We start from the raw sequence: 18,991 nt of genomic DNA on the forward strand, positions 1-18,991 counted from the left end.
TCTAATGCAAGTTCACCGTGGTGGGTTTTGTTTTTTTTTTTTAATATAATCTCATAGCAAAGAATGAGATGCATCTGACCTTTTCCAAGAAGGAAATGTGGAACTTTCATATTTAAAATATTTAACAGTGGTAGTAGTTGCAATAACATACTAGAAACACTTGAGTGCAAGCTGACTCATCAGAATCAAAACCGTTAAGCAAGTTCAGTGAATCCAACTGAGCAGATTATTTTTCTGCAGCAAACAAGGAGAGAGCAATGAGCAATCAGCCTGAACAGGACCTGATCTGCAGCAGGAACATGAAAGCCTTCCCTCTTTTCCCATGGATACTTCAAGCCCATCTCAAGGATCTATTCCTTTGTGTAACAACACGTATAATGTGTGCATCATATCAATAACCATAAAAAAAAAAGCCTTCTTTTGGAAAGGTAATTCTGATAGTTAGCCCAACTAAGACAAGTATAAAATTTCAACCAACAGTACCAAAGATGCTCTTATAGTCACATTAAGCATAATCCTTTTTGCATGGGAAAGACTAGGATATTTACACTGTAGATGCCAATCTAAGTATTTAGTCAAAAAGCTACTGTACCTTTTCAGAAAATAAATTCAGAAAATCCCTTGATGCAGTTGTTCACACAAGTACGATAGCCTATATCCAAATCGGCATCCTGACAACTCTGTCAAGACCCATCTCTCTGTTTTATCAGTACTGGATCCAAATGAAAAAACTCAGATTCCAGGAAGGACTGAATCAAACAGGACTGTGTTTTAGGTAATAATGATAGATCTCAGTAAATAGACGTTTTAGGTCTTGCTGAAACAAGTCCTGAAAACATTAAGGGATATTTATCAAAGTTGTACACAGCAGAGTCCAAAGAGAAGTGCTTGGGATCCCATTTGCCTCATTCACCAGAAACGTGAGACAAGGTGATGTAGGAAGAATGAGCTATTCCAGCATTACTTCTTATCACAATTCCCATCTTGGAGCTCAAGCTTAGAGCAACTGCGAAGCATTAGACTGGAGGAAAAGATCACCATAGTCATTTACTTGGGAAAAACGTAAATTTACTTCCTACCCCTTCTAAAAGGAAAGAACATAAAGTGGAGTTCTTTAAGACTCCTGTCTGTATTTTTTCATTTATTTCATTTTTCATTAAGTACGCATATGTACTACAAGAACTTCAAGAGGTTTTTCTCCTGCCTTTGCAATACCCTCCTACTACTCAATGCTCCTGATGGAAGCTCTATGTTCATGAATCTTCTCTCTGCTACATCATTACTTTAGCATACATGAACTTCATAGGATAATCCTGCAGTTAATATAGACAAGGATACTACATTTAACAGAACAAATAATTCCTCCTTCTCTGAACATTCATCCATATGGATATTCACAATACTGCCAATCCCCCATTTCTTCTTGTTACCAGAAAGTAAGGCAGCCTTCAAAACACTTTCACAGTCATCATTTGTCTATCAAGAGCAGGGGGAGAGTTTCCTAGAATACACAATACCCATCTACCAAGCCTAGTCAAATTCTCTAGAAATATGTTTTAAGACTAAGAAATCTTGCCTCTCTCTAGACTACAGTGAAGGGATGAGCTTCTGAATCATGGTGTATCTAAACAGTTAGCCAACAGCACACTGCTTAAGAGAACTGATGCACCGATCTTTGGCAACCAGTCTATTTTCTTTCAAACATGTAACAAAAATCCAGACTTCTAACAATTCAGATGCAAGATCATCAATCTAGTTATACAGTATCAATTTTGCTATTGGTTATTCTGTTTACCTGCAACCTGAGCTTTTTCTTTGGGATAAGCTCTCTGGTTCCAAGGACTCTGCTGTATGCGCAGCAATTTCAGTTTGATACTTTGGATATTTTTTGTTCTTACAAATAAGACTGAAGAGTTAATATTCCTGCTTCACATTGCAACACCCTACAAAGAAGGAGCTTGTGTATCCAAAGTAATGTCAGTACTCTTTCACCAGATACAAACTTTCAATTTCTCAGAACCTGTCTGGACAAAGCCTTCAGAAAAGGTATAGTCTGCAAGTTTTCCACCTCTCCTTTCTCAGCATATAAGGGCAACAAATTGAGTATGTGGAAATTTCACATATTCTCAGGAAAGGCAGATTGAATACTGAATGGCAATAACTTTCAAGGCAGAAATGCAATATCGAAATTTATTTTTTCATCTTCTAATTCTGTCACAATAAATTGGACATTTATTTTTACTATTAATCTTTCAGATATGTTAAAATATTAGTGCAATTTTTATATTATAAAATGAGCACGGCTCTCAGAAAAAGATCCAAGTAAAGCTTCAAAGAAGTGATATAAACACCATCCTACTTTGCGCAGTCTCACAAAAGACTAGTCTTGACTACAGGAAAGCAAATATTGAAAGTGAGAGCTAAGCACTTCAGAGGCCAGTACTGTGGCTCACTGGTCCAGATCTTGTGGTGGTAATATACCATGACTACTTTGAGGAAAAGTGCAGATTTAAATGCAACTAAGTACTATTAAAGATGTATATTTATGTATGATTTTTTTGTTAACTCACATGAACTGTTCTGCATTCACTTGTAAACCATTTCAAATTTAGCTATTCTCAAACGATGAAGTGTGCCAAAATTAGAGTTCTGCTAGGCTTATCAGCTTAAGATTCTGTGCTGGTATTTTTGAAGTTGGTGATGGGGGGAATGGAGAAAGAGTTGAGTCACTGCCCAAATGAGTTGGGAGACAAGGAGCAACACAGACAGGCAGGAAAAAGGCAATAGCATAGGATGGGCATGGAAATGCTGAGGACGGAACAGGTGAGAGGTGCATAAAGGAAAGAGGTAGTACGGCAGGAATATCAAGGAAGCAAGACATAGCAGTCAGGAAAAAAGGGGAGGGCAGTGGCAACGACACTCATTTCAGTAACTTTTAAGTAGCTCTGTAATTGAAGCTTTACATAGATTTTGTATGTCTGAAACATAGGAATTGCTATTGTAGAAATTGTGATTTACTGACACTTATGTCTTAATTTGTAAGATTTTTACACATTAAATATATACTGATTATTCTGAAGGAAAACCACTACAACAGGGCATGTCATAAGCACTTCTACTGGAGATATGTGATGTTTGCTATCAACAACCCAGTTCATGCTTAAATGATACAACTAAATTTAGAGCCTTACTGCATAAAAAAAATGAAGAATCTGAAGTAACACACAAGAACTTTGATTCCCAGTATAATCTAGTCACCCAGATCTCAAAATTTTTCAAATGCAACTTTCTCGCCTCCATATCACCTGCATTACAGACTGCATATTGAGCAGCCTGCTTAATACCCCCTCATTTCTCCCCACACACACACTCGTGACTTACTTTCAAACAGGCTGAGAAATTATTATAGGAGTGAAATATCTTACATCCCTCTGTATTCTGGGAGGGCAGAAATAGTGGGGAACAGATACAAGAGACAAAACAACAGGACAGAGCTAAGATAATTTTCTTAAAAATACATTTTCACATACATGGAAGTCACAGAACAGAATACACTTGAAAGAGCTATTCTAGGTATTGCCTGATCTTATCTGTAAGGGAAAGCCTCTAAAAACTCAATTTTTTTTTTAAATGTAAATTTGTCTGCAGTGCTTTTATCATTGTTAAAGTCAACAAGTTAACTTAAAAAAAAATAAAGTGTAATAAAAATATAACTGTTTTGTATATCAACATGAGTTCAGACAACTGACATTTTGTGACAGTTCGGATCCACTTAAAATACTTACCATACGTAATCTCTCCTTCTTCTTCTTCATCTACAGCTCTAAAAAGGTGTGTAACATCAATCTGTGATACACCCATGGCAGTCTTCAGAATATGAGCTAAATCCTCTTCTGTTATAGTTCCATTTTCTGACTGATACAGCTATGAATCAAGACAAAGATAAATCATTGCAAAGCTGAATGCTAACTCTTATAAGCAGCACCGCACTATGAAGTTATGCAAAATTAAAATTTGGTAGGGGAAATTCTAGTTGCTCTCAGATTGATGCGATCTACTAAGGATTTCTGATTAATCCAAGTAACAGACAGCATTGGTTACTAGTTCACCTGTGTACGCTTAGAAAGTAAAACTTGCTATATTCAAAAAAACCCTACATTTACATGTCCAATCACTGGCATTTCAGTGATAAGACTGTTTAACAGGTTTTGCAGATACCTAGCTGAGAATAATTTGTAGTCCATTGAGCTATGTGTCCAAACTCCAAGAGTCTGTGGAATTATGATATATATTTAGGTCAGCCTAAAGCAGATACCATTTCCTCTGGGTCAGATGTAAAACTCAAGATTCCTTTGACCACCATCCAACTGAACTGACAGCCAGTTTGCATTAAATGCGTGCATCTAAATGGTATTGTACTAATCAGGAGAATCCTACCTCATAAAGTGATGGGCCTATAACTTTCTACAAATACTTATTCAAAATTATAGAAAATAATAATTTGCATATTTTTTAGTCCTGAAGCAAAGAGTTTCCTCACAGAAAGATTTAGCTTTACTACTGACAGGAGATTGAAATCGTTCATAGTCTCACTCTATCTCTGTATATGTACTGCGTTTTTCCCCGTAAAAAAGGACCTCAGTATTTCAAAACATCTGTAACAAATACAACTTCATTAAACTTTGTAAAATAACTCAATTTGCCTCTGCAATTTTCCATTGAGGCGGAAGAGTTTTTGAAACACCATTGTCACATTTTCAAGCATAACAACCACCATGTAAAACCTGCTATTTAGAAACTTCCTTTTAGTTTCTCTACATCAATGAGAAGGTGGGAACTGATGAGATTGAACAAAATAAGCATAAGGATTTTTCACACAAGCGGAAGTTGCTGTCACATGACACAGCACATCTTAATGGAATAAAAAAAAGTCAGTGGAATAAAAACAGTTGAAGTACTATGGAAGGTAACATTCATGCTCAAATCGGGAATCTTGCCTTTTCCTCCCTCACACTTAACTTACACACTGTTTCACAAGGAGTAGGGGCAAGGACAAGACACTTGTTTAATAAAACCTGCTACATCTTCACAGATATAGTAGTCAGAAGGTGATATTCGATGGTAAGCCTCACAAGCATATCTGCAAGATTCACAACACCCTCTCATTTCCTTAGCAATTACCAAGTGAGGATGCATAGCACTTAAGACTGGAGTGCTGCTTTTAGACTTGATTGCCATAATCCCCCCTTCTCTTTTAATTGCCCACTGCTTTAGAACTCTGGTGGCTCAGTAACTCCTATTTTTCAAGTTCTTCAGCCATACACTAAACACTTCCACTTTGAAAACTTGTTCAGCTACATGAAATGTTGCACTTCATCCCTGAAAACAAACGACAAGGTGCTTTGCAAAAAAGTAGCACATGGCGAATGAGAGCAACTGTACAAAGTCACAAATTCATGAACTGGGTAAATCCTTCAATGGCTCCCAATAAACTGTGTGAACACCTTATTGTACACAAACCCAGAAAAGAGGGGGGGGAAGACAAAAAGTAAAGTTTCTCTTTCCCTTTTTCCTAGAATACCGTGAGCAAAATTTCCTCAGCTCGAGACTTTTTTTAACCCTTCCAATCATCACTAGCAGGATAAAGTGAGCCATACCTGCTTCCCCTTGCTGAGTGCTTCCCTTTCTTCATAAATGCATTCAAACTTCTTTGCAGTTCTACAGTTAACTTTATATTTTGCAGTTAATCAAAGAACTCAAAATTATGCATTATAAATTGAAGAACAGGACAAACAGCGAAGAATAGAATTTGTTTAAGAAATAGTTCTGCTAACTTAAAGTTTGGTATTTTCAAAAAGAAAATAATTGCCTAATCTGAGCTTCTCTTCCTCTCTAATGGTAAAAGTATATCACACATTATGCATCATGACAGCTAAATTTTACTGAAATACTGCCCAAAAGCCACCTCCAAGTTTATTTTAACTTTTTCATTTTTAGTATGAAGACAGAGAGCTGACCAAACAGCACCTGAGCATTTCTCTATGCCATTATATAGATCAAATGGAATAAGTAAGGGTAGAGACCTTTCTGCTTTTCCTTAAGAAGTAGCAGTAAGTAACAGCAGCTATAAGGCAGATTTTCCCCAATATTTGTAAGTAGTAAATATTTTTGTTCCTTCCTCCTCTGTCAAATTTATTTGATGCTGGCCAAAGGGTAAGAACGATAGATGTGAACACTAAACATTCACAGGAGCTTCATTTCTTCAGCAAAACATAGTTAAGAGAATAATACAAGTACGTTGAAGAACCTCAAAATAAGTACTTGGAAAACAAGGTTGCCATGTAGCACCACACAAATGAATGTTCTCAAGTCCATGCATTCATCAGTGGTGACAGCATCAAGAATTAGCACTCTTCAGTTTCAGTGATACTGCAGACCACATGAGTTTGAGGCAAAGAGAAAAGATGATGCAGGATGCAGCAGAGTTTGTGTGTTGGAATAGCAGTATTAAAGACTTTAATTAAAAAGTAATAAATCAAGGTGCCAGACAAACCTACTGGAATGGAAAACATTAAGTATTGCTGCTGTCACTTCCCCAAAAGCCTGCATTAACTATCTATGCTGATGCTACAACAAAGCACTGAGGCTAGAGCCTCAGGGAATCAGGAGCATCTCTGGGAAGCAAAAAGCCTGGACAGAGACTGCAGGGCCAACACAGAAACACAGTAAGACTAAGAGGGAAAAAAATCTTATCAAGAAGATAAAAGGGGGTATTAACATGTAGGAAAAGCTTTAAAATATTTTATCTTGAAAAGTAAGATTTCATTGCAACATTATAAATGTAGTAAGCACAAGTCATTAGCCTTTAGTTTAGAGGAATCAATACAAAGGGCTTCAGGTTTGAGACTCGGTGTGCTGAAAAAGATTCTACCAGAGCTCCACAGAACACAATTTTAAATGGCAAACTTCTATAATTTTACATGACTTACACTTGCGGTGCATTCCCTCTGAACACGACCTCTTAATTTAACTTTCCATTAATGTTATTTTAGAATGTAATTAAGTATTAAAAGGACATGTTAAACAAGCTTCTAAGTCTAATGGTAGTATTAATAATTTCTAAAAAAAGTAAATTACATAGAGGAAGAGAATGCTGCTTACCTGAAATGCCAACTGAATTGTTTCCAGAGTTTTTGATGGCTTACAGACAACTGACAGAGCAATGACAAATTCCCGAACGTCAATTATGCCATCTTCATTCTGCGAAGGAAAACTTCACCTCAAAATACTGCAATTCGTCAGAGAACTTTCACAAATAACTAACAATACAGAATATTCAGAAAGAGCATGACATATGTCACTGCAAAGAAGTCCACTGAAATTGAATTAATTCAGGGCAAGAACCTGAGTCATCAAAGCTCTAATTGAGGCTCTGAAAAGGACCTGCAGAAGTCATAATTCAAAGATTCTTGGAAGACAGTGCTGCTACCATCACCCTTCACTTGCATATTTAAGATTCTTCCATTAAACGATCTGAATTACTAGGTTGAAATTAAAATCAGGGAACCAGAGGACAAGGTAGCCTAATTTAAGCCCTGAATACATGATATCTGCTCTTTGGTCTGAGAGAACACTGTGGACATATCCACCTCCTGGTCCAAAGAGAACCTCATCCAGACAAAGGGTAATAGTCATTTCCCCATCCTGACAGATTGCCAGAGGAATGAAAAACTGGCTGATTTGCCAAGTTCCTAGATCCTTCAGATTTCAGACATCCTAGAAGAAAAGTGATTTATTTACAAGGTAAGTGAAATATCAGCTAACAGGCGTTGCATTCAGTTGCAACAAGCTGCAGCAGATGTTTAGTGTGAACCGATCTTTCTTCCTCTTTATATTTTGAGCCTAGGAACAAAATCAGTTTTTCCAACTGATACTCTTTTAATTTCTACCTGAATGAGTGCTTTATTTAGCTGATGACAGGTGCTCTTACCTTGCTGAAAGGGAAATGCAGTAAGCAAATATTGTGGTGAAGTACTCAAAAGCACTTAGCACTGCCCCAAATCAGACCTCAGTGAATTCAACTGGAACAGAATTAGGCTAAAGCAGAGTTTACCAAGAGTAATACAATTTTTAAGCACGATGTTGTTTCTTACCTCGTCAAAAAGTGCGAACATACTTTCTAACGTGTGAGAAACTGGAAATTCCAAGTATGCTGAAAATTCTTTGAGATCGACCTTTTCTTTTTTCATTTTCATGGCACTTGCAGCATATTTATCAAGATCATCTTCGAGTGTTTCTGGCTTCAGCCTAGAAAGCATATTATTTTTGCACGTTTTAAAAATAAACCCAGTTTTACAATACAAATTTCAGTATACCAAATAAAGCAATGGATGATAATGGTGCAAACCATTACAAAATCTGGAATTAGAATTACTAAGCAACTTTACTATAACATAATCTATTCCTATAATTTTAAGGCTCCCATTAGTTCTTGAACTGTATTAGAAATCACTGCAAGGACTTTGGAACCCTGGTCATAAACTTGTGTCCTTTGTTCTACCTTGATCATAAACTGTATGTGTAAGCAGTTCAACATGAACAAGAAACACAATCTAGAACTAGCTAATAAGAAATACCAGGCATGATGAACTATGTGGCATTTAGGTCACCTGAATATGGCCGTACTGTAGGACAGTAACATAAACCAATTACGATTCCAAATTTACTAATGTCACTGAACAGGAAAGCCCTGATGCCTCTTGTCTAAAAGAACTCAGGGATTACATAATGGCGATTATACTGTTAATCCTGTTTGTCGGTCCTCATTTTTCACATTCAGCCCCGAGCTGGACATCATTACGAGGTGACTCAAAGTTATAGCATTTAATACAGCTAGAGAAATTCCCTCAGTCCTTCTGACTGCAAAACCAGATTTTGACTGATGACTCAGATGGCCACTTTATGTTTTTTGAGGGTGTTTTGGGGTTTTTTGTTTTGTTTACATTTGTTGGGTTTTTTTTTTTTTGTTAAGTCAAACTTCCTGTTTTTGCTTTGTGAAAATAAGTCTTACTATGAATATGATAAATGGTGCTACAGGTATGTGAGCAAAAGTAAATTCTCTCCCTAACACAACAACAACCAAATCTTGATAAGCAGGTTTCCTCTGAACTGAGTTAGGGTAACATGGGCATCCAAACTTTCCAGTCTGAAGACAAAAGAAGCCAATAAATTCTTCTACAATATTCTTATGCAGTTGTCTGTTTTACTGTTTGCTGCTGCAGAAAAGGAAAAGCAGTTATTTACAGAACTCACAAGCTCACACCAGAACTGTTCCCAGACTGCAGCTGGGACTCCTCAGCAGCTTCCTCTCACTGACAGGAATTATTAAAATACTTAATATCAGCATTCTCAGAAGCTTTTGAAAAAAAAAAAAAAGATCAGTATTTCTGATAAGATTATCTCATACATCAGCTCCAGATCTTGATCGCTCACTGAAATGCTCCTTCCTAAAAATCACTGCTTTTAAGTAAAAACACAACTACTATGCTGTCTGCCATTACCTAAACTGACTTATCAAAAGTGTACTAAATAAACAATGCCAAGTTCTGCATTTCTGAATTATAAGATGTGAACATGCAAGAATTCTTCTAGAGACTGATGGCCCCTACAGAACATTAGTAAGTTCTCCATCTTGGCATTAAAGCACCTCTAAAGTTTTGGTCCTAAAAAGTATAAAAAGAGCAGTGAAACACCCCTCTGCAAAAATTCATTTTTCATGATCATGTAGAAAAGTAGCACTAAGGAATCCATGGAGGATTTGAGATGCACACAGAATGCAGCTTCTCTCATGCAGGATTACACATAAGAAGTGTCCACAGATAATAATACATCCCCAGTGTAAAAGCCGAAATGTACTTTAACTGTAAGACAAAGGACAGCTGGCATCCAAATACTCCCTTGAGATAAGCCTCCACTGACACAGAATACGCAGTCTAACATCTGTCTCTAAATCAGAGAGATTTGATTTGCAATGAATTGACTCAAAATTCACCACCTAGAACTGAGTACTTGTTTGGTAAGCAGCATTCGAGACTTGTGAGATCTCCTCTTCACCAGTTAATGAAGTCCAAAAAGCTAAAGCTTGAAGATAAAACCTTATACAGAAAGTAGCGTGGCTTACAACAAATCCTACAGATATCTTATGGTTGGAGTTTTATAAAAATAAAGAGAGAAGCGAGCCAATCTCAAAAAGGGTATGTGGATCAGTGAGGCAAACTTACTGCTTCAGCTTGAATATGACTGCATTGTACTTCTGGTAATTCAAGGTGGGCTCAATTCACTCTAGCCTTTTCAGGATCAGAAAGTGTGGACAACCATGTGGATGCTGAAGTTTTTTTGAAGCCAAGTGTTCCAAATCCCACAATAGGTTCTGAACCAATGTGAAATGGCCTCAATGTCTCAACTCCTTTAAAATTGTTACTTTTATTCCAATGGAGCCTATAAAAGCTAGAAAGCCAATAGTAGATGTCTTCGCTCATGAAATCATGCTCGTTTGCCTAATGACTTCTACGCAGGATCTAGGCTTTATGGTATGTAACATCACTTGCTGTTGTGGTGTTTCACTTCATTTTTTTGGGCCACAGTGCACAAAAGAGAACAAAAATGTCATTCTCAAGTCCCTGAAGATGGAAAGGGAATTCTTCAAGACTAAGAGCTCTGAACATTAAATCTTTCACAGGAGACTTCACAAGGAAAACCAGATCCCTGAAGGCAGGATATTTTCAGTGTAATTACCACTATTTTTAGCAAGTTAGAAGTCTTACCTCTTTAAAGCTAGTTTTAACCGTATTTGACTATTTGGAATCAAATTCCTTTCTTACATGCTGGGAACCTGCCGAAAAAACCTGTAGCATCTCAGAGCTGGAAGCTGCATAAGAACAGCTGGATCTTGCAGTTAACTACTGTAAATTGCAACCTCAGAGAAAATATGCTCTAAGCCAGAAAAGCACAGTACCTTCAGTTTTATGTCTGCTGATGTACTCCTGTGCAACTTCTTGTGACAACAGAGAAAGGATACTGAACAGCTGCAAAACTGATCTTCTGAATGCTCTGGCACACTCTGCCTTGATATATAATCTGTTAACAGAGCCTAAGCTCTTTGTTAGATAAAGCATGAGAACTCACTGCTGTGGCTGCGTGGCTTCTGAGCACAGACTAAGCAAGTTTAACAGACAACGTTAATGAATCTTGTAGATACATAATGTGAACAGAAATAACTCTCCAGTGTAGCAAACTGAGGTGTAACTTGCTTTTGAAGAATCTAAATAAAAAACAAGCCCGAATTTGCCTTACTATAAAAATCTTGCTTTTAAAACTGGATGTTACCTTTAAGGTATGCTATTGCTGAAAGTATGTTATAAACAAGTATTAAGACTGGATGCAAAATCCATTGGATAAAATGCACTGTTCCAGTTATTTTGGAATGTGACTGGATGATCTTAATGCCTCCTGGCCTCAAAACCTTTGAATAAACAGCAAAATGACTGCATCACCATCAAACATGCATTAGAGATGAAGCCATATTACAACCTTCATCCAATTGTGCCAGAAAAATACCATTGTAATAGCCTTCTTACTGGCACATACCCAAATCAAGACAGAATAATATTTCACCAATGTACAATTGCTCAAAGCAGACAGATCTTTTGGGTTGCAGGGAACCTCACTCAGAAATGCACGGAATTCTTCCAAATGTCAAACCAAAAACCCAGAAAAGCATAATTTGAAAGAACAACTTTAAATCGAGCAGACAGAAGCCAGACAATTTAACCAGAGGATTAAACTGAATCTTAGGATTATCAACTGCACAATAAGAGATGTGGGTGATTTTTTGGGTTGGTTTTGTTTGCCTTTTTTTTCCCCTTAGTACTGTAAAGTCAGAACCTTTGGAACAAAAGAAGCATCTTTGTTTCTCCCTAGAAGTCTCTCCTATCCTACTAGAAGTCTTCAGATGGAGGCCCCGACAATGAATTAATCATCTGCTTGTCATCTGAATGCATAATGTATGCTGTCCTATATTCCTTATTCTCCAATAGATTGTTTTGGTTTATGTACAAAAGCTGGAAGACAAAGGAAAAATTAGTGAAAAGAAAAAAGTACAGAATGAAAACATGAAACTATGCTCAGGTGAGGAAACGAAAAAAAGGAAAAGGTGTTTGTATATTAAAGCAGTTAACAGGATGAGGGTGTAGATTTAGTTTGTAGCTGCTCAACAGAAGGAGAGCAGAAACATTGGAAGAAAAATTGGAAAACAGCAGCAAGAAGTTCTACTATTTGGTTTATGTTTGCTGAAGCTTTTCTGAAAGGTAAAACCAGAGGGAACTGATGCTATAAGAGTAGCCACACTGCATATACTAAGCTACAGTTTCATTAGAAAGTCCATCTAGCAGTAACCTACTCAAAAGATAAATCACTTCTTTGTACTTCTTGGGAAAGGATAACCCTTCTGCCCTCACTATTATAACATTAATCCAGTCACAAGACTGCTATGGCAGCACTGTTGTCCCTTCACACATGTCAAAGGAGAGGGCAATTGACTTTTAACTGTATCAAATATTAGGAATCCCACAGTATTCCTGAGCCTCTACAGCAGATGTCTTCTAGTTTTGTTCAGGAATGAACACGTCAGACACACTGCTCACTTGTCAGACTGTGAAAATACAAATTTTACAACCTACTCTTCCCATTAGGATCTAGCGGCGCTGCTTGCAAATGGAGACCAGTTTTGTATTAGTGTTTCCCTAACTGTAATATGACAATATTCCATACGTATTCATAAATGCAATATTGTTAAATGAAAGGAAAACTAGATAAACATAGATATACAATAAAAATGCACCTTACATATAAATACTGAATATGCTCACCCAAGGCTTCTCACAAGCTTTGCAAATTCTAAAAGACACGTGTCTGAAGGCAGACGAAGTTGTCCTTCAGCCAAAGCTAGCTGACAGTCTTCAAATGTGTAGTCTGTCACTGGAACTCCCAATGCCCTTGAATAAACCAAAGAAACACTGTAAGCAAGATAATCTAAAAAAACATATTTATTAGCAATTATGCTAAATATTTATATTATTATTACACTAACATATTAATAAATCAATAATTGCCTGAACAGTGCAACTATTACCTTCAGGTAGTATTAAAATTATACAACAGGCAACATTTCTCTACAAAGAATGACTAGAACACAAAGTATAAAAGCAAGTAGAGTTAAACTCCAAACACACACAAATTATTTTTAAGTGTATGACATAAAGGTAGAAGAAAAAAAAATACTCCCAAATTTTTTATATGCCAAACAATTAAGTACTTATTTTTGCTTTACTTCTAACTTGATGCTCTGTAGTAACAGCAGCACTGAAATATACTTCGAGGAAATAATGATACTGTAGTTGCACTGCATTTGCTGTGCCAATGTTGAGAGAAAGACACTTTGGTTTGGAAGAGGCCTTAAAGAATTCAGTGTACAAACATAAGACACAATTTGGAAAGCAAACCCTGCTGCATATGAGTTATTTATCATCTGACCTGTTTTCCATCACACTTGATTTTACTTATATTAGTTGGGAATGGTATCTCCTTTGTGGAGCCTCGTCTAGTTTGATGTCCACACTTTTTTTTTTCCTTGACTTACCTTCACTCTTTTAATCTACAGGTCTTTCTACTTTACTAACCACCTTTTTCATCTGTGAAGTCAATATATAATAATGGCAAGATTGATACAAAACCCTGAGGCATGACAGTCACTTTGGCTTTGATAAAAACTCAGCATCCAATTCTGCACTTTGTTATAGACAGTTTGATCTATACCTCTCATGCAATAACCACTTAATTTTTGTTAAGTAGCCTCTTCCAGAATCTCATGACGAGGCTTTTGAATGCCAATGTAAACAACGTAAGCCAGTTCTTTTTTATCCACCAATTAATTGCCAAACTTCAGGAACTCTTACACATTAGTAAGACGTGCACTTAACATTAAAGCTACTGATGAGGGTCCTCTCTTCTCTCTAAGGCTGAGAAAATCAAATATTCAGGAAGAACACCTCACGAACAGATATTCAAGCTCAAAAGTAACAAATGTATTAAAAAATAGATACTATTTATAAGCCACTTAGGAATAAACCAGGGACATACAAAGGCAGTGATTTTGGATGAACAGCCTCCCCCTTGCAAGAAGGAACAAACAGGAAGGAACAAAAGGAAAAAGCCAACTAAATCAAACAGATAGGCATTTTATAATCCTGCAGATTGCTGAAGACTAGATTGTCCCAGATGGGTGATCCTAAGCAATTAAATTCAGTTTCTCCAATTTTTTCCATTCTTGCTGTGTTCCTGTTTCATCACTCTATTCCTCCTGTGAAAAGTGTCCTAGTAATATTTGCAAATCAGTAAACCACCTTAATGGAATGGCCAAGAGGTTCCTGTGATACCATATTTCACCCCATAGACTTATGGCTAACATAGTAACAAATGTGTTGTGTAAAATCCAGATGAACAGCTCCTCTGTGCTGGGGGGATTTAAATCCATTTCCAAGTGCCACCTGACCTAGAGATCAGGTATTGCAGGTCTTGTCAATACTTACATTATATGATATCCAGTATAGCGTAGCATTATACAATACAAAATCAATTTTCCTTGGAAAAAAGGAAAGAGGTTGCCTGTTTAGATTACTTCCTATTCCCTTCTTTTGTACTGTGTGTGCACTAGATCATCCTTATAAACTTCCCTGTCAACAGTCAGTGAAATAGCTGCACTACTAGGGCAGCAAGGACACACTAAAAGCAGTACCAGAGTGGCTTACATGAAAGAACGTGCTAATAACCAAAGACCTTGTCCAGCCAGGCACATTACACCAAATTTCATCAGATCTTAGGGCAGCAGTAGGTATAGCACACAAAAGCAAAACAGGAAATTACAGGCCATCAGCTGAAGCATAGGGCAACTACACAGAAAAAGGGAAGCTGGTTAAAAGTTAAAAGTAGTAACTGGAAGGATACAAAACAACACATCATATTAGGGAATCAGAAGAAGTGACAAGACACTTGTCAAAAAAAGATTCTGAAAGGAAAAAAGAATCCAGTGTGACTCAGCAACTGATTAAAGACAGCAATTAGAACAAAAAGACTTTTAAAAAAAACAGGACACATGTTCTCTCAAGGAAAACAGAGAAGCCAGACAAGTTAAAACATAACCATAAGGTGGCAAGCCAAAGCAAGAAACAATAACTTGTTAAAACTAGAAGTTAGCAGCTTTTCAAACACATCAAAAGAAAGATGACTAAGAAAGGCCACTCAACCTGGCGGAGGGTAGAAGCCTGGCTGCAATCCAAGTACCAACGCCAGATTTAAATAACTTCTCCTAAATAATGGGCCCCAAACATGTTGAAGGAGCCCAGCCAAAGAGGAATTACAAAAACCTGCAAAAAGTACCAAACAACCAAACCCAAACTTATGATACAGAATAAATTAAAAAAAAAAAAAGTAGGGATCATCTTCGACTTGGCCAAATCATAGGGGGGGAAAAAAAAAAAAAAAAATCAACCGGCATCTTATAGCTGTGTGCACCTCTTACAGAAGGAGCAGTATTTGGGCCCGACTAATAGTGCTATCAGTAGAAGACTCCCAGTACAACTAATGCCTGTGTGTACGTCCTGCATCAACACATACACAAAACAGGATTAAGAAGAATAAAAGTATCGTCTCTTTCTCACCTGTTGGCCATTTTCCAGCCTTTGGACACACCAAAAAAGCAAAATGAACTGAAATACTGTGTCTATACATACATCCAGACTTCCAGAATCTCAAAGAAGTAAAGAATGGGAAGAAACAACTTTTGCCCACAGTAAAGTTCAGTGATAGGATCAACTGAGGCCAGATTAATTAGAGTTTCAAGGGCTCTTCAGTTCAGAAGATAAATCACAAGCTATAGAGGGCTAGCAGTTTAACACAAAAGGACCCTGATTTCAGCTCAGAACATTGAAGAAACTGAAGCTGGGGAACATATAAAGTTCATTATTTGTACTATGACTTGTGAATTTTTCAATTTGTTAGAATAAAGACTGGTATACTAGAGTTCACTGTAAAGCCTGGTTAAAACTGCAACTCAGGAATTTCTACAGAACCAGTTACCAAACTGTTCCAACTCATCTCCAGGGCAATCTTCCCCTATTTCAATGAAACTGCTAGGAAAAAAAAAAAAATATTTCAATTTGAGATGCAAATTGCAAGTGCAACCACCTGTTTTAATGAACTAGGAATATGACAGCTTTTCCCATATCTTCATCTGGAAGGATTTTTTTCCTCCTCTTTTCTTCATACTAAAAAGGCTTGGCCTTTTTTTTTTTTTGTTCAGCAATTTTAAATGGCCAAATGTGCATGTGTGGCTTGACATACTTTGAGACTTTCTCCCTCACTACCTTCTCTAAAATGCTGGCTATCTACCTTTCCATGATATCACACTACATGAAAGTCCAAACTCAGCAAGTCACTTAAGAAAAAAAAAAAAAAAAAAACCAAACAAAAAAACCCCCACAAACCCAAAAAATCCCAAAAGCCTTCTTGCAAACCCAATGTTACATGCAACACTTGCACTTGTTGTCCTGACTTCTCATACCAAACAGTAGCTCCCTATGTCTAACACTTCTGCAGTCATAATACAAAAATAAATTATCAACTTTCTCATTTTCTGCATAGCAATCCACTACCCATACAAAATTCTGAACATAAAACAGACTGTGACTGCTGTAATATTATGCAAAGTGAAAGAAAACAGTACGCACAATATTGTGACATTCGGAATCTACACTTCAACAAAAACATTTTTAGAATGTTTTACACTGTTAATAAGCAGAACTGTGAACTAATCTAGAAAATATTCCACAGGCTGCTCAAAAAAAAGCCCTTTAAATAGGCTATAATTTTATAGGGCATTGAAGACATTAAAAAGATAGTAAATTCGGTATTTTACTTGACTATCAGACATTTTGGACCAAGACATACAAAACAGTGGAAAAATAACCCCAGCTTCTTGTAGTCATCTGTATAGGAACTTCCTGAACCACAGACTCTTTGTACCACCATAGTTTAGAATCATTAATGGGACAAATTTTTTACAGTGTATCTCGGCTCTGATTAATTAATTTTATGCATCTTGTAGTGAATGTCAAAATTTTGTAGATGTTTTAAAGAGTTGTTTCCATTTATTTTTAGCTGATGTACTCTTGAGTGCTTTCTATCTTTATGGAAAATAACAAAGTTGCCTTACTATGCATTTCCAGAATACTCATGATTTTCCTGACCTTCAGAAGAGCCCTCCACTTCCCCTCCTGCCCCCTTTCTCTTTTCTTTTTTTTTTTTTTTTTTTCTTCTGTCTTTGCCAAGTTGAAGAGCTTTCACCTATTTAGTCTTGGAAAACCAGGGTAGATGGGCTCTTTTCTCTCATTGGACTACTCCTCCTTGGTGACATTCTCCAAGGAAATGAAGGGCCAGTCAGAGTCTGGAGTTCACATTAAGAATATATATAGTATCTCACGATGGTTTAATTTTCAGACTGAAAAAGAAGCTGCTGGCAGTTGCATTTATCCCTCGTGTTAAGAAAATAGGTCCTGTAATTGTTGGTCTGGATAAGATCCTGTAGGCTTGTATATCACAAATCTTCAAGGGGTGAAAAATGAAACAGGTTCTCTTTGAGTTGTCAGCATTCAAAAATCTAGTTCACACCAGACTGTTGCAAAATATTAACTTAATTTAAAAAAAAATATATTTCTTCCTTGAGAAAATAAACTTAGCAAGAAGCTGCATAGTTAACCCTGTTCAGCAACTACATTTGCCTAATTGCCACACTTAGAGCATTCACAGAAATAAACAGATTGCACAATGTAGTTCTCATCTCCATTTTTCTGTATGGCCTGAAACCTAAACAAATGGATGCTTGTTAACTCAGCAACTCCACTTATACTGATCCTCATGCCTTTGATGGTATCAAAACAACAAAAAGAAGTTCTGATTTTCAAAGTTGAGTGCTAGGCCAAGTGCTTCTGCAGACTTGCATATAAAACTTCAGACAGCGTAAGCACGGAGCACAGCAGTTTTTCCAGTTAGATTTAACTGGCCACTGAAAATACAGCAAACAGCCACGAGGTAGACCAGTAAGCTACTGTAAACGCACATCCTCAAGGCTATTCTTTAGCAAGTAGCATTACTGTATCACATACAGTGGCTGAGATGACATTCTGACACTGTCAAAGCCTGCAAGAAAAAAAAAAAAAATCTCATTTTGACTATGTAGAAGATGACAAAAGGTGAAACGGACATAGAAGACTCTCTGAAATACCTTTGACCTTCACCAGCATGCTGGAAAAAAGGATGCATTTCTCAAAAGCAGAGACATAATCCTCATATGTCAAGCTGATAAGATTTACTGCTTTAACAGTATGACATGCTCCGACAAGGGGAAAGTGATTCTGGCAAGTACTTGACAGAGAAAACATAAGGAAGACAGATGTTTTCAAGTTCCATGTCTAACACTTTGCACTTCAATTCATTTGAGCATCTACTGTAAATATAAAAACATGTCTTTAAATGTTCGTGTAAGTGGAGAAGAAAAACAATTGGAAAAATGCAAACCAAACTGACATTTTTTATTTCTACAGGAAGTTTGCCTTTCTGGGCTCGCCACGAAAGAAACTTCAAAACTTCTGGCTAGTGTCATGTATGTATTTATAATGCTGAGTTCTCACACCAGAAAAATCAGAAAAACTAAATGCTTAATCAGGAATGCTGACAGAACTTCAGTTCTGAGGTGCTTACAGTTTTGAAAAAACAAGGGGCAAAGGTGCCCAGTTTCCATAAGACTTCAATCTAAATATCCACCATATGCAAAAACCCCCAAACCTAACTCACAATATTATAACTTGGGGGTTTTGGGGTG

General features: G+C 36.9%; 1 protein-coding gene across 1 annotated transcript in view; it reads right to left on the minus strand.

The window, feature by feature from the left end:
• LPCAT1 (lysophosphatidylcholine acyltransferase 1) overlaps positions 1-18,991 on the minus strand; it is a 67,377-nt gene that overhangs the window by 10,431 nt on the left and 37,955 nt on the right. The window contains exons 10-13 of the mRNA XM_014938644.1: positions 12,927-13,052; positions 8,154-8,307; positions 7,162-7,260; positions 3,786-3,924 (exon numbers count right to left, since the gene is read on the minus strand). Coding sequence (XP_014794130.1) covers positions 3,786-3,924; positions 7,162-7,260; positions 8,154-8,307; positions 12,927-13,052 — 518 coding nt within the window. The remainder of the gene's footprint in view (positions 1-3,785; positions 3,925-7,161; positions 7,261-8,153; positions 8,308-12,926; positions 13,053-18,991) is intronic.

This window comes from Calidris pugnax, unplaced genomic scaffold, assembly GCF_001431845.1.
Source record: "Calidris pugnax isolate Ruff unplaced genomic scaffold, ASM143184v1 scaffold13, whole genome shotgun sequence".
In the NCBI taxonomy this organism is placed as follows: Eukaryota; Metazoa; Chordata; class Aves; order Charadriiformes; family Scolopacidae; genus Calidris; species Calidris pugnax.